The sequence below is a fragment of the Adiantum capillus-veneris genome, chromosome 24 (assembly GCF_014529385.1).
Source record: "Adiantum capillus-veneris isolate H3 chromosome 24, ASM1452938v2, whole genome shotgun sequence".
NCBI classification, from domain to species: Eukaryota; Viridiplantae; Streptophyta; class Polypodiopsida; order Polypodiales; family Pteridaceae; genus Adiantum; species Adiantum capillus-veneris.
The window spans coordinates 64,267,778-64,284,904 of NC_140954.1; the positions used below are offsets into that span (position 1 = coordinate 64,267,778).

The 17,127-nt window shown below is 44.6% G+C and overlaps 1 protein-coding gene across 1 annotated transcript; it reads left to right on the plus strand.

Moving 5' to 3' along the window:
- The first annotated feature begins 890 nt into the window (after positions 1-890).
- LOC147426484 (uncharacterized) lies at positions 891-16,617 on the plus strand. The gene is made up of 2 exons (XM_086498939.1): positions 891-2,075; positions 16,353-16,617. The coding sequence occupies exons 1-2, from the start codon at positions 1,038-1,040 to the stop codon at positions 16,356-16,358; spliced, it is 1,044 nt and encodes a 347-aa protein (XP_086355065.1). The 5' UTR covers positions 891-1,037; the 3' UTR covers positions 16,359-16,617.
- The last annotated feature ends 510 nt before the right edge of the window (positions 16,618-17,127 follow it).

A 17,127-nucleotide genomic window follows, 5' to 3' on the forward strand; every position in this document is an offset into this window, starting at 1 on the left:
CATGTAAATCCATTGGTTCCACTCCACAAAGATACACCATTGGCAATGAGTATACCGTGCTATTACACATGTGTAAAAGTAACCATCCATGTGATCCGACTCTTTCTCATCCATTGAAGTACGATCATACAAGTAAACTTTCCCAACTCCCTTGAAATATATGGCATACCAAATTGTTGAGTATCATGTTGCAATGTTTTTGTGTGAGCATTCATATCCCCAAAGACAATAACATCACCTTTGCCTTTGAAATAAGCAATGTCCTCTTCTAAAAAAAAAAAGATGATCTCTATCCATGCAAGCATAAAAGGGGGAATCATGATGAGGAATGTAACAACCGCCTACAAAAATGGGTGCTCTTTTTGGTGCCATGATTTTCACCCATACATAATGTTTGTACTTTTCATCTTTCACAATTGATACAAACTCTTCCAATCCTTCCCAAACCATACATGCTACCGCTCCTTACCCTCTTTGTTTCTTTAACCACATCAATGAATGTACATTGTAATCCTCCAATCCGTGAATCCTTTGTGTATCATGCTCCCAAGCCTCAACAAGAAGTAAAACATCAGCTTTGGCAACATGCAACCATGTCGGGTTGCAGGCAATTCTCAACATGCGGGCATAGTGCTGCCATGGATGGAGGCCTAATGGTGGCTCCCATTGCCGCATGCATTTGCAGCCATGTGAAGGCCTGCTTTTTAATATATAAATAGATAGATTATGCACTATACTCTTTCATGATAATCACCACTAACATACTACTCATCGAGAATGAAGTCTTTCAGACCCAGTGCGTGACACATCTCCTAATTTGTTATAAAATGTTGAAATGTTTATTTTCGGAATTTTCAAACTTTCCTTCCCAAATCCCCGCTCATATACATATTGGATGACGAGAGAGAGAGGCTGTTGAATGCTCTGTACTCGAAGTACGATCCCTTGAAGTATCTTTTGGGCCCTCGCGAGCTGTGTGTTGCTGCGTCTCTCACACACACACACACGCGCGCGCGCACAGAGTTCTCTGAGTTTCCATGGCCGAGGGAACTGAAATTCAAGAGAGAGTTTCCATGGCTGAGGGAGCTGATATTCAAGACAGAGTTTCCATGGCCGAGGGAGCTGAAATTCAAGACAGGGGTCTCTTTTGGTCAAGTAAGCCTGCAGAGGAAGAAGATAAAGAAAAGGGCAAAGGAGAAGAAGAAGAACTGGGCTTCTTTGGACGAGTAGCAGGTTTCATACAGAATACCATTGGGTTTGGCAAGCCCACAGCAAAGCTTTCGGGTTTTCACCTACCCAAGATAACTCTGGAGAGAGCAGACATTGTTGTTGATGTGCTCGTGTCAAATCCGAACCCTGTTCCTATACCGCTCATTGACATCAACTACCTCATCGAAAGTGATGGGCGCAAATTGATATCTGGCACAATCCCTGATGCAGGTACTATACATGCCCATGGTTCTGAGACTATCAAAATTCCTGTTACTCTCATTTACCAAGACATCAAAGACACATATGATGATATCCATCCTGGTGAGGTTATCCCGTACAAAGTTAGGGTTGATCTCATCGTGGATGTCCCTGTCCTTGGGAGGCTCACCTTGCCTCTTGAGAAAAATGGAGAGATACCCATTCCTTACAAACCTGATGTTGATGTTGAAAGGATTGAATTTGAACACCTCTCATTTGAAGAGACTAATGCATTGTTGCATCTAAAGGTGGAAAACATGAACAAGTTTGATCTGGGGTTGAATACTCTTGAATACAGCTTCTCTATGGCAGATGCAACAATTGCAAATGCCTCATTGGGAAAATCAGCCAAGATTGAGCAAAGGGGGGTGAGTACATTAGTGATCCCTCTCTCTTTTCGGCCAAAGGATCTTGGCTCAGCCGTCTGGGATGTTATTCGAGGAAGAGGAGCTGGCTACAGCATGGTTGGCAAGCTGGAAGTAGACACACCATTTGGGCCAATGCACCTCCCATTTACAAAGGAAGGTGGCAAAACAAAGCTTAAAAAGAAATCAAGCGCCAGGGGCCTAGGTGACGATGACGATGATGCAGACTACTCTGACGAGGTTAGTATTCTGCTTGTAGTTTGAACTCGATATGCAGAATTTTTTGAAATGTGTGTAGGAGCATGAGTGATGTACCATCATGTCTCATTTTTTTTTGGCATAGTTGTGTAAACTGCCCAAAGTGTTATTGTCTTTACTGCTGTTTTGGTAAAGGCAATCAGTGGTCCTTGGAAAGGACCTTCGTATATCGAGTCTTTATGATGACAAACAGTACATTCATTTTTAAGTAAATAAGTCTGCATTTCTTGACCAGAACTGTACATCAGGGCCTATCGGGAGGGAGGAGCGGTAGCTTTACCACCGCTTTTCTGGATTTAGAAGGCATATCAGCTGTTGAAATTAATGATTTTTACAACTAGGCTTCCATTTGACAGCTTATAGCACTGGTGGGAGGATTGAGTCTTTACCCTTACGTCTAGAAGCCAAGGCTTCAGTGGACAAACAAAGTGTGTACATGTTGGTATCACCTTTATGCAGGTTTTAAAATTGAAGCCCATGATCTAGTGGTGGTTTGCACGCTTTAGATTTAACAGTCATTGCCCTTTTATTAGATTTCTTTATGAGCTGTACCAAGTCTCCTTAGACCTTGCAAAGGACAAGTTCCAAAAGAAATGCTGCTTAAGCCTTGAGGAGCAATCAGAGGTAGAAGTGACTATGAAGATCCTTCGACATGAGGTTTTGTAAACAAGGCACTCCACCAATGTGTAGCATTGTCTGTGAGAAAATCTGAAGCATGAGAAATCGTGGGTTTTTCTATGTAATTGACAATAGAGTAAACATTGTAAGACAACTAAAGGAACTAATGGGGTTTCTTTCTATCTCAAACCATAGAGGAAGGTAAAGATTACGGTGGACCCACTATATGTGAGAGTCTTTAGTCGAAGGGGAGGGGGCAACCTTGTAACAGACTTGGACACTCCAAGTCAAGAATCAACCGCGACAACGCCAAATAACCACTTCAAAACAATTCACAGATCACAATAGATTTGCACTAGCCCGGCGGAGTTCTGTGCCTAGAGATATTGGCCCCAAAGACTGGCGCCCCTTTCGGTATTTCTTTTTGTATTAATCAATTCAAAGTACAAGAGAGTGGGTCGGGATTCACTCTCAGACTCTGCGTCCAGATGCTCTAAGAAGTGAGGCCCTCACCACTAATTTAAAGGTTACAAGGGATGCCCAAAAGCAGAGCCCCAAAAGCTTTTAAAATCAAAAGCATCAGTTCTCTCTCTCTCTTAGAGAGTCTTTTTCTCTTTTTTTATTAAAAAAAAGCAAAATTCGCGTCTCTCATCATTTTCCTTTTTTTTAAATTTTTTTAATAGCCTTCTGCGATTTCCGGAAATTAGGGTTTTTGGCAAAAATTAGGGTTTGCAAGAATTTTAGGGTTTCTGGCAGAAATTAGGGTTTCTGCTGTCCGCCACGTCATCACTTTGTGACATACCCCCCTCTTGAAAGCATTGTAATCGACCGCGATTACGCTTGCAAAACCGACAAAAGCCATAAACCGTCTTAGCAGACATTGACTGTTAGTACCTACGTACTAGGAACACACATCTAGCACATGTACAAAATCGACAGTCACATCACACGACATCACAGGACATCACCAGACATCACAGGACATCACATGACATTCAACATTCATTCGGATCTTAGACCATGATTTATCGACAATGTAGTTAGCAATCACATCTAGGTCCAATCGGGACCTCATCGATGTCCGATTGACTAACCCCTATTGCAACCATGTCTATTTGAGATTAAACAGACCAAAATGCTGCAGTCATTTCGTCTATCACTTCCTACACTCACAAGAAGTCAAGAACAAATCAATATCATAATCAGGAATTCCATTTCATAAAGTCATCCCGCAGAATACTGTCAGCTCTCAGTATCCCTGAAGCTCAAAGAGACATCAGTGACTTTAGTATCAAAATCGAGGCATCTGTTGACAAAGGAGCGGAGTAACTCCCCTCTTGTGCATCCCACTGCACCGTATCTTCGGCCAAGCTGAGTTTCTGGGTTCCGTTTGGAGTAGACTATGCTAAACCAAAACATCGAGGTAAAGTTTCACAATCCGAGGAGTATCTACTAGGTCCTCCTCCTCCATCCACTTCGCATCAAATGCAGGAAAGTTCTTGAACTTAACCAAGAACCGCCTTCAGACTTTACCTTTCTTCGTATCATTATGTGCCAAAATCTATTCAGGAACAAGGATCTCCTCATTTTCTTCCACTGCGGGTTGCTCATCAGGCTCTGCTCCCCATCATCAGGCACATCACCCTTAACAGGGTTCAAAAGACTCACATGCAATGCATTATGAATCCTCCAAGTATCTGGCAGTTTCAATCGGAAGGAGACATCATTTATCTTGTCGGTGATTTGGAAAGGTCTGTAGTATCACATACTAAGCTTTGGAAAAAGCCTCTCCTTTCCCTTTTTTCTTTCTTAGGCGTGCCTTCTCAAAAGTAAGAGCACCCAATCATCCTCCTTCAATTTCAAGTCGCGACGATAGCGATCCGCTGCCTTTTTCTGTCGTTCTTGAGACTCCTTCAAAGTCTCGCGAACCTTGGCAAAAGCCGTATCCAAATCTCGCGAATATTCATCCGCTTCAAATATCTAATCTTTCGTGCTCAGAAAAGATGGAACCTTCGCAGCACTTTCAACAATCTCACATGGCGTCATCCCCGTCGAAGAGTGTATCGTGTTATTATAGGCAAATTCCACCAAAGGTAAGTTCTTTTCCCATTGAGTCTTTTGATCCGAGATACAAGACTTCAATAAATCTAAAATCACTGAATTGGCAATCTCAAATTGCCCGTCAGTCTGCAAGTGGAACGATGACGAGAACTGCAACTGCGTGCCAATGTTCTCCCAAATTGCCTTCCAAAACAAACTCATAAATCTGGGGTCTCTATCGGAGACAATCGTCTCAGACGTGCCATGTAATCAGGATCATTCTGTGTTCTCGGGAGATCAAAAATGAAATCCATTGCAATACTTTCCCAGGGGTGGGTGGGTATAGGTAAAGGCTGTAACAATCCCTGTGCCTTATGCCTGTCAAACTTGACCTTCTGGCATACCAAGCAACTGCGCACAAACTCTTCCACATCCTTTTTGAGTCTCGGCCCAAAGAAGTATCTCTCTACCCCCTTCATGGTGGTAGCAATGCTGCGGTGACCCATAAAAGGTGGACAGTGGCATTCAGTCATAACCTTATCCCTCAACGGTTGTGTAACGCACAACATAGTCTTTTTCATCAAGTAGCCTTCCCGAAGGGAGTATCCAGCTACTGTCTCCCCATCCCGTAGCCGTGTGAAAATATCTGCAAAATCTGTATTTGTGGCATACTGATCGACCGTATCCTCAAAGCTCCTATGATGTATTGCGGAAATAGCCAGAACCAACGGTTTCCGAGACAAAGCATCTGCCACCACATTCTTCTGTCCCTGCACATGGACAATCTGGAAGTGGAACTGTGACAAGGTGTTCGCCTACCGCATCTGCTTTTCCGAAAGCTGCTTCTGTGACAAGAAGTAGCGCAAACTCTGATGGTCTGTAAAGACAGTGAAATCCGCTCCGAGTAGATAATGCCGCCACTGAGTAAGAGCATGGATAACCGCCAAAAGCTCTTTCTCATAGATCTGTGCTGTCATTTCCGGCCTAGAGAACAAACGGCTCTCGTAAGCTATGACATGGCCTTCTTGCATCAAGACCGTACCCAGACTACGACCACAAGCATCACAATATACTTCAAATGACTTCTGCAAGTCCGGCAAAGTCAAAATAGGTCCTGTAGTCAATTTTTATTTCAATGTCCGAAAGGCAGTCACCTCTGTGGGTCCCCACGAAAAAGGTACTCCTTTCTGAGTCAAGGTATGCAAAGGGGAAGCAACCTCTGCAAACTTTCGTATGAACTGCCTGTAGTACGAACACAGTCCCAAGAAGCTTCTAACTTCATGGACATTCCTCAAATCGGGCCAATCACGGATAGTCTCTATCTTGGTCGGGTTCATTTGCACTCCTGCTGCTGACACAATGTGTCCCAAAAAAAAAAGTATCTCTGGTAGGAAAAATTCACTTTTCTTTGCATTAATCACTAATGTGTGATCTCGTAATGCCTGAAAGATTTGAAGCAGATGATCTCTGTGTTTTGGCTCATTCTTGGAGAAAACAATGATGTCGTCAAAGAAAGTGCCAACAAATAGCCTGTACTCTCGAAAAATCCTGTCCATCATCTAGTTAAATGTCGCAGGAGCATTGGTTAAGCCAAAAGGCATCACCAAAAACTCAAATAACCCAAAAGTCGTCCGAATAGTTGTCTTGTAGACATCTCCTGGCGCTATCCTGATCTGATGATATCCACTCTTCAAGTCAATCCTGCTAAAGCACGAGGATCCCTGTAACCTGTCGAGTATATCATCGATCCTAGGAATCGGAAATCTGTTCTTGATGGTGATTTCGTTGAGAGCTATAATCGATGCACATTCTCCAAGATCCGTCTTTCTTCAAAACCAACAACACTGGAGAGCAATACGGTGAAGTACTAGGCTGGACAAGACCCTTTTCCAAGAGGTCTTTCACTGGGTTCATAATCTTTTCATTCTATACTCGGCTCACACGGTAAGGTGGCCGATTCGGTGGCGTGCTTCCAACATGCCATGATACTTGAAAATATTGCTCATAAACAAGCATGCCATCTGATCTGGCTTTATCTTCTTCCTAACAGGAATAAAATGAGCCTGTTTGCTGAATCTGCAAATAATGGTCCAAATACCATCGTTTCCTGTCTGCGTTCTCGGAAGATCAAAGATAAAATCCATAGCAATACTTTCCCATGGTTTATCTGGAATAGGTAGTGGTTGCAATAGCCTGGTGCCTTTTGCCTGTCAAACTTGACCTTTTGGCATATTAGGCATTCTCGCACAAAGGCATCCACATCCCTTCTCAATGTAGGCCAATAGAAGAATGTCTCAACCGCTTTAACTGTAGCATCGATACCACGATGCCCTGCATACGGTGGGACATGACTCTCTTCCATAACTTTGCGTCGCAATGGCTTTGTGACACACAATCTGCCATGCATCATCATGAACCCGTCTTTAAGAAGATAGTGTTCATGACGTTGTACATCCATTAGTTGCTCGAAGACCCTTGCAAAATCTTCATCATTTTCATACTGTTCTCTCATATCATCAAGTTCATGATGATAAGGAATTGACACAACTGAAATTTGTGGCTTCCTTGACAAGGCATCAGCCACAACGTTCTTCTTGCCTTCCACATGCACAATCTGAAAATGGAACATGGACAAGATATTTGCCCATCGCATATGCTTCTCAGATAACTTTGTTTGTGTCAAGAAGTATCGCAAGGTCTGATGGTCCATTTGGACAACGAAATCTGCACCTAGCAGGTAGTGTTTCCAACTTAAGAGCGCATGAATCACAGCCAGTAACTCTTTCTCATAGACCTGCATGGTCATCTCTGGCCCTTGCAAAATTATGCTCTCATAGGCTACTACCCTGCCATCTTGCATTAGCACTGCACCAATGCTACTACGACAGGCATCACACTGGACCACAAATGACTTCCTAAGATCTGGCAACACAATGACTGGATCTGAAGTCATCTTTTCCTTTAAGAGATTAAAAGATGAAATCTCTTTTTGTGTCCATCTAAAAGTGATTGCCTTCTTTTGAAGAGCATGTAAAGGTGAAGCAATCTCAACGAAATTTCGGATAAACCTTCTGTAATAGGAGCATAGTCCCAAAAAGCTTCGGACATCATGCACCGTCTTCAAATTTGGCCATGACTTAATCGCTTCAACTTTTGCAGGATCCATTCTGACACCATCCTTTGAGACAATGTGTCCCAGAAAGTGAATCTCTTCCAGAAAAAACTCACTTTTCTTTGCATTGATGAGCAACCTATGACTGCGTAGCTCTTTGAACACAATGGCCAAGTGATGCCTATGCTCCTCTTCATTCTTTGAGTAGACTATCATGTCATCAAAGAATGTACCAACAAACTGCTGGTGTGGACGGAAAATTCTGTCCATCATCCTATTGAACGTAGCAGGAGCATTTGTGAGACCAAAGGGCATCACTAAAAATTCGTAAAGGCCAAACGTCGTTCTAAAAGCAGTCTTGTGCACATCCTCTGATCTAATGCGAATCTGATGGTACCCACTCTTTAGATCTATCCTGCTAAACATAGCTGCTCCTTCTAATTTGTCCATAATATCATCAATTCTAGGTATAGGGAACCTATTCTTGATGGTATTCTTGTTCAGTGCACGGTAGTCGATGCACATACGCCATGAGCCATCCTTTTTCTGCACCAACAACACTGGAGAACAGAATGGAGATGAACTGGGCTGAATCAGCCCCTTTTCTAACAGCTCCTGTACTTGGCCCATTATCTCTTACTGCTGAGCCGCACTAACCCTGTACGGAGGCTTATTTGGTGGGCTACTGCCTGGCACCAAATCTATCGCATGGTCCTCGGGTCTCTCTGGCGGTAATTGAGACGGTAATGAATCGGAAAAACAGTCACTATACTGTTGTAAAAACATTGACCTTTCTTTATCTAGCATAGATAAATTTGATTCATCACAATCTGACACTTCACGTGCAAAAACCAAGTACGCAGAAAGATGCTTTTTCATTACAGAAGTAATAGCAGAAGCTGATACATTAGGAATAGACTCCCCTTTAAGCTTTACATCCAGAATGTGAGTCTTTCCCCTGCTCTGTACAATGATCTTTTTGTTGTAGGCATCCATGATTCCCTGTACACGAAACAACCAAGGAATACCTAACAACACATCACATCCATCCAGTGGCATGATGTAAAATTCTTCAGCATCTACATAGGACTAGATATGTAGACGCAACTTTCCAATGATGGGTGTCACAGCCTCTGTATGGCCAGGACATGCCAAACCTGCCTCTGCTGTATACCCCATCTCTTCAGGTCTGATTCCCAACTTTGAAGCCAATTCTGGGGAAATGAAGTTGGCTTTGGCACCTGGATCAAAGAAGATAAGCACTGTTTGATCCGACCTTTCTCCATGCTGTGCAAAGCTCACTTGTATCTGAATTTGGCTTATCGCCCACCATATCTGGCACTAGACCAGCCATGGGCTTCTTTCCTTTCTTGTCTTCCTTGTCATCAGAATCAGCTGGCCTTTTCTTTGTAGGACAGTTGTAAGCAATGTGGCCAGGCTGCTCACATATAAAGCATTTGTTCTCTGTCCTCAGGACCTTCTTTTGCTCTTCTGACTTGCGAGGAAAACGTCTTTTCCATTTCTTTGCTGGTCCTTTTTCTGATTCAGCCGTAGCTTTGTCTTTCCCTGCGTTGGCCGACTCCTGAGTCCCTTTAGGAGCCTCATTGGGAACGTGCTTCTTGGCTGAATTTTTCTTGCCTGATCTTGCCTTGACGCCAGTGTTAAATTCACAATCTTCTCCCTTGAGCAAACCATTGCGAGTGTTTGCTACCTTGATGAGCTGCGTCAAAGTAGTGACTTTTGTCTTCGTGCAGTATTTTCTCAATCCTTTGGGTAGGCCACAACAGTATTTTTCAATCTGTTCTGTCAATGGCACAAACCTATAGGAAGTTACTGGAAGTAGAGCTTTCCAAAACTTCCGATTGTAATCATCCAGATTTCTGCAAGTGGCAGCATTAAGCTGGTGCCATTTTGTCATGACATCTGCTTCAAAGTCATCAGATAACCATGCTGCTCCAAAAATCTGCTTGAAGTAAATCCATGTGGACGGAGCTTGCCCTTGAAGCAATAAAGTTGTCCACCATTGTTCCGCATTCCTTGTCAAGAAAGTGGCTGCCTTGCGGACCTTTGAAGCCTCTGTAAAGTTTCCCCCTGCATAGGCCTTGTCAAACTGCTGGAGGAATGAGAGAGCCTTCTTCCTGTCATCAAACCCTGTAAAGGTCGTGAATGACACACCTTTGCCACCTTCTTTGTACGGAGTTGGCCTCTCCAGCGGCGTTAAATTGTCATATGGAAGTGACTGAAACATGGGAACACTATTAGGATTCATTTGTGTTCTTTGGCCGCTATTAACTTGACTTGGAAATGCCATATTTGGCTGCTGATTTGTAATTCCAGCCATACCAAAATTTGCCTGTGGCATCCCAAATTGGCCCTGAGTGCTCTGAAATCCTGGTTGCATACCCATGACACTGTACATGGGGTTAGGCATCATCGTTTGAGCACCCCCGAACACTGTTCCTGGCGTATAAAACTGATTTCTAGGTGCATGACCAGCCATGCTCTGGAATACGGATCCACCTCCAAAATAGCCAGGGTGTACTGAAGGTGGTGGGAAGACTTGTTGCATAGCCTGTAAGTTGCTTCCTTGCCCATTAGAACCAGCTATAGGCTGCTGAAAGGTGGCGGGCTGAATTGGTACAGCTTGAAAGACTGGCATCTCAGCCACCTGTTCTTGCACCTTAGGCATAGGTTGTGGAGACTGCATAATCTCCGTCAAGTGTACAGGTGTTTCCATTGACTGTGCGGTATGAATCACTTGTGCTCGAGCCTTAATAGGCTTTTGAATATGATCTAGTGACCCAACTTGCTGAGACGGAACAGGAGGTTGCAGAAAGGCTAAAAACCTCGGATTCTGCATCACTTGTGTGAACATAGCCACAACAGTAGCCAACTGGGTCCTGAATATATCGTCATCTGTCTGTGGTGGTCTTGAGGACTCACCCACTTCATGTGTCTGTTGACCCTATGAAGAGGAAACCTCTTCAGTCACATCATCTGGTCTGTCAGCCATAATTGCTATTCCCTGTGTCTTCAAGCCCAATCTGACCAAGTCTCACTTCTATGGGAAAAAAGTGATTTAATCCCGTCGATGGAACCATGAAACCGGCCTGTTCAATCCAAAAAGGGCGGTAGACTTTACTTTAAACCTTGATTTAGCTTTCACCCATTATTAGTCGTCTATTTTACCTGTACTTTCAAGACACAACAAAGGGGAGAGGGATACAGGCTGCTAGATTGCACCTGTATGAGTAGACGGACACCAGATTGGCCCCTAACTTAGGCGCCCCTTTCGGTATTTCTTTATTGTTAAAAAGAGGGAATAAACGCTGAGGTTCCCTACAAGCTGCCCCGCACAAACTCGGCTGAATTTCCAGTGTTCCAGCCCGATTTCGGCAGCATAACTGTACTAGAACCCTTCACGGTCAGTATTCCCACGCATTGAATGACTTTCCCGACGCATACGGGCACTTTGCAAAACCTGGCGAGAATCTGCAGCACGCTGAATTCTCTGTTTTCAGCCCTGAAAATGCGCCAGATCACTTGTATAGCGGTCCCCTTGCATCCCCGAACCTCCTGGGGGTATTAGGGTCCGTTTAGGGCCAAAACCCTAAACCTGCAAAAATACACAGCAGGCTGTAATTTACTGTTTCAGGCTCCGTTTCGCGTGCCGGTCGCATCCGTAGCAAGTCCTCGAGCTCCCGCACCTGTAGGGCTACTTGCCCTTTGAATCGGACGAGATTTCTGGCGTGAAACCTCTCCGGTCACCTGTACCTGCGGGGGGATTAGCCGCTAGCTAATCCAGTACCTGTGCAAGAGGCTCTTGCCTCGGCAATCGCGCATGAACCCACACAACTGTACATTGGTCAAATGAAGAGCCCACTAGAGGGGCATAACATACTGCCAAAGGGGAGAGAGAGGGCAGTGCGTAGCGTGCAGGGCATCACTCCTGGCACCGCACTGTGCATAAGAGGGAAAGCAAGCACTCCATAGCTCTTAACCTGTGACAAATCTGAAAATGAGGCTCTCTCCCTCCTAAATTCAGCGCCACTTCTTGTTGCATGAGGCAAGTGCACTAGAAGGTGCCACTTGGCACATTTATAAGCATTTTCCCGTTTCGGGGTTGTCGTCTAAAAATATCCCAACCGGTTGCCCAGTTGACTTCACGGCAGAGTAAGAAAATGTTCCCCTTGTCATTCCGGAGGTAATGACGTCAACACATTTTCAGGTCCCAAAATAGCAGTTCCCTAAATTTTAGGAGATGCTGCCATTGTATCTTTCTAGGTCATCCGACCCTCTTTGTACACTGCGGCCACATCTAGAACTGAAATGTAGCCTCTGTAGCAAAGGATTCCACTTTGGCTAGTCAATGACCCCACTTGGCTAACCATAGTCCTTGTCCAACCTTAGTGCTCTCTTGCCCTCAGGCCTCGACTCCCTCTGGACAGTTCCACACTAGCTATGCAATGCAGGGCAGTTAGATTTCCCGAGGGGTGTTTCCAAAAAGTGAAAGTAAATAGATAATAAGAAAGAAATCAACAAAAAGGATAGATAGTAGTCACACGCTGGTGACAGCACCTCAGGCATCCTAGCGTTTTCTCAAGAGAAGACCAGCGTTTTCAAGATCAGCCTTAGCCTCGCGAGAACCCGCAACACTTGTTGCAGATCCTCGCCGTCACGACCCTAGCACCCAGATCAGCCTAGCGTTTTCAGTTTTCAGCACAACCAGCCAGCGTTTTGCAGATTCAGCCCAAATCAGCCAGCGTTTTCTGTTTTCAGCCATTGACAGTCAGCGTTTTTGCAATTGTCAGCCTTACAGGCCTTGGCGGTAGCAGATCAGCCCTTGCCTCACAGTAGTAGCAGATCCACAACATCGGATCTTAGCATTTTCAGATTTCAGCCTTGACGTCGTCGTATCGTCGACATCATCGTCGTCGTCGTCAAGTACCACAACTTCTAGGAGCATTGTGCCAGACTTTGTGCAATCTAAAGAAAATACCTCTCTAGCAATAGAGAGGGGGGACTTTGTGCAATCTAAAGCAAATACGTCTCTAGCAATAGAGAGGGGGACCCTTGGAGGGGGGTTTGGGACCCCATGTGCTGCTCTCTCTCTCTCTCTCTCTCTCTCTCTCTCTCTCTCTCTCTCATGGTATGCTCAGACACGGGATTGGTTTTCTTCTCAGGGATTGGATATTGATAGACTGCCGCCACTACAGTACGACACTCAGGCCCCCACCTATTCCCTCACACGATCTGAGAGGAATAGGGTCGTTAGACAGGAGATATGGCACACCTACATTCAGAGGACATGGGGTGACCCAGGACATGAGCTACCATCGAAAATGCTACATTGCCGCGAGCATTTTCTACAGCTATCAGAGCAAGGGTTCATTGAGACCCCCCTATACATACAGAGAGATATGCCACATCACCTTCGGGTGGCCATTGGGCAGCTTAGAGTGTCCTCGCACCAGTTGGAGATTGAGAGGGGTAGAGCCAGAGGCATACCACGAGATGAGCGTATATGTCCCATTTGTCATACAGAGGTGGAGAGCGAGGAGCACTTCATGGTGAGATGCCTAGCTTACTCGGAGCTTAGAGTTCAGTTTGGCATAGAGGATACACTCCAGCAGTGTATAGCGAGGAGTGACCAGATTCAGCTAGGTCTCTTCCTGACCACTGCTTTTAGCATGCGTGAGCAGATTCTATAGCCACGACAACAGGCAGGTGCGAGTACACAGCGGACTATTACAGAGTTCTTCCAGCGAGAGGTGTATAGCCAGAGACCTCCGACTCACACGAGAGGGCTCACGCTTCAGCAGGCCGACACCCAAAGAGCGCGTCATAGACCACGAGTCCCTGGCTATCTGAGACGGTGACCACATCACGACGAGGTATTGAGGATACGAGCACTCCATCAGCACCACCTGGAGATCAGATCCCCCTATAGTATGCTTTTAGCTGGACATTGCCCACCATCATGTGGCCTTGTATTATATTGTGTAGTCATTTTCTGATGTGCCAGAGCTACACACACGTGCCTATACTACTATGCTGCACACACAGGGTAGCCACTATCCGCGGAGTCGGAGCTACCACCCACTCTCATACTCATTCACAGTAGGCACAGTCGGTTTATTCTTTCTTTTCTCTCATTTTTACCGACACCCAGATCACCACTTTTGTATATGATTTGGTCTCATAGGCCAACTTTGGCCTTTAGTAGACGTAAATAAAGCTTTCTTGCTCTCTCTCTCTCTCTCTCTCTCTCTCTCTCTCTCTCTCTCTCTCTTTAGCACTCTCTTGCACTCTCACTCGCAGTTTGCGTTCCACTCTCGTTGTTTTCATCATTGCACATTCTCTCAGTAAGTCAAGGAAGGCTCTCCCTTCCTGTCAATAAAAGGAACCTTGAGCATCACTGATCTCTCATCCTGAGCCATACACCATCATTGACTTCCGCTGCATATTACATCAATGCACATTCTCCAAGATCCATCTTTCTTTAATACCAATAACACTGGCGAACAATAAAATGATGTAATGGGCTGAATTAGACCTTTTTCCAAAAGCTCTTTTACATGGTTCATAATTTCCTCGTTTTGGGCTCTGCTTACTTTGTAAGGTGGTCCATTTGGTGGCGTGCTGTCGATAATTAAATCAACTGAGTGATTTTTAGGTTGCTGAGGAGGTAACTCTCTAGGCAAACCCGTAGAGAAACAATCGGCTTGAGCTCGCAAAAAGTCTTGTTGTTCCTTCTCTAGGTCGGAATCCGGATAGATTTGACGTTTAATTGTCATTGAGCTCACTCAAGGAGATTGAGTAAACAAAAAGGCTGGATTTCATTAATTTTGAAACGGCCGTAGCAGATACAGGAGGGACCAACTTGTCCTTCACTTTTACATCAAGAATAATATCTCTACCCTTCTCGTTTTTCAATGTCGTCTTCCTGGCCTTGTAGTCAACCACAATGCCGTTCTTGTGGTACCAGGGGATTGCCAAGAGGACGTCACACACTTCCCAAGGCATGATGTAAAAGCCCTACATACCCCTGACAGTGCAACCGAAGTTTGCCTATGATAGTTGTAATGGCAACATCCCGTCTTGATGCCGCTAGAATTGCCTCTACCGGCGGGTCCCATTTCCTCGGTCGTTATTCCAAGTCGAGCCGCCACTTCAGTCAAGATGAAGTTGGTCTTGGCTTTTCCATCGAAGAAACTGAGGGCTTCTTGATCTTGTACTTTGCCCCACACTATACAGAGCTCCGTGCTTTTATCCATTTGCTCCAGGTAGGTCCCCTCAAAATTTGGTACCAGTCCTTCCGTGGTCTTTCCTTTGTTTGCTTGTTCCTTTGCCGCTTTGGAACTCTCTGGCTTGTCTTCGGCCTGATCATTGGACGCTTTGTTAGGGCACTTGGCAAAAACATGCCCTTGCTCCCCGCACCCATAACATTTGGCCTCTTTGTAGTATTCAACGTGTTGCTTGGTTGATAGTTTAGGGCTTGATGGTTTCTTCTTCTGTTGCTTCCCTTCTTCGTGTTACCATTAGGTTGGTTTGGCCGTCGTTGAGTAGACCTTGGCCTATTCGTTGGGTACGTCAATGTAATGATGTGCATTTCAAATCCTTGCTTGGTGTGACCCGAGTTGCCACCTTCTTTTGTAAACAGTATCACCGGATCTCCTTGGGAAAACCACAACATAACCGCTCAACTTGCTGCTTAAAGGTAATTTTCTTGAAGGATGATGCTGGTAGAAAAGTGTCCAAAAGCGCTCGCAATAATCATCAAGTATCTTCTTTGGTCATCCGAAGATTCGTTCCGTTTCTTCGTACTCTTTTGTGAGCCATGTGGAGGTAAAAACTTGTTTGAACTTTAACCACATGCGCAAAAGCAAGGTAGACCACCAAGTTTGGGCGTTGCCTTTCAGATAGGAAGATGCTCATCGTACTTTAGAATGTTCGGAAAAGCGCCCTCCCGAGAAAACATTGTCAAACTCTTGGATGAAGGCAAGAGCTTTGTGGGTGTCCTTATTTCTTATAAAGGTGTCGAATTTAAGCGCTTGTCCACCCTCTTTAAAATCCTTTGTCTTCACACCCTTCTGTTCAACATGATTAAAATGACTTTGTCTGTAGCTTCATCTCTGCCTTGTTCCAAACATTGACTCATCTGAATTTGAAGTGTCCCAGGACAAGGTATCCTCATCATAACTGCCGGAATGCTTTCCGGGATCTGTTCTTCTTGGGTAGTCTATCCCTATCGTTCTTCTCCCTCCTCTTATACTCTTGATTTCCACTGAAACTGACAGTCCTTCGAATGGTGGTTTGTCAAAAAACACAAGTTTTAATTCTTTTCAATGTATTGTGCTGCTCAAGCTTACCATTGTAGGGCAATTGTTTCTGGTTTCCTTGAAAATGTCGTAAAGTCGTCTAGCTGTTCATTTCTTGCCATTTTAGGTTTTAGAAGCTCTAATTAATTTTTGCCTCTCTGCTTGCAGGACTGAATCGACGGAGTTTTCTCCTACAAAAGGCACAAGAGACATGGGTAATGAAATCAACCGAGAAGTAGTCATTGTAGGCTTTTTTAAGTGGGGTCCATTGTAACTGTGTTGGAGTAGCCAGTCGTTAGAATTACGGAAGTCTTTTTCCACATTAAAAGTTGTGGTAGACATGCAGGTCTAGCCGCAGAAGTGCTTTTTATGTATCCAAGTTTTGTTTTTTGTGAGAACAGTCATGAAAAACAAAGTTTCTGAGTTCTTAGCACGTATGCTAAAACATGCCTTAAGAGGATGAGTAGAAACCCTTTTTGGCAAGCCAAAGCAACTCTTTTTGGCCTGCCCCAAAGGGGTAAGGCCTTAGTGATGCCTCCCCTTTTTGCTAATGAAAAAGGGGGAGGTTATTTTAAAGATAGTTTCTTATTTTTTGAAATTGACAAGTTCTGATCGGTGCATGAAGGGATTGGTCATTTGTTTCATTGGTTGCATGGGATAGGAATCCTAGGAAAAAGCTATGAAGAGATATTCATGAATGAGATCTTGAAGATATCTAGAGTTATATCCACTTATATATTGAAATGGCTGGCTTCCCACTGAGGTGGATGCTTCTCCATGCGATTCCAGCCTTGCCATCCAATGACAGCGTTTGGACCTCTGATGTGGTGCAGCGCTAAAGGCTCCAATGCGGCATGGACTGCCTGTGCTGCAGTGCATACATTGCCTCATGCAATTCTATGCAAGATGTAGCTGACATGGTGTGGACTAGCCCCCACGTGGC

Coding starts and splice junctions, on each gene's coding strand:
- LOC147426484 (XM_086498939.1), top strand. CDS start 1,038: ATGGCCGAGGGAACTGAAATTCAAGAGAGAGTTTCCATGGCTGAGGGA.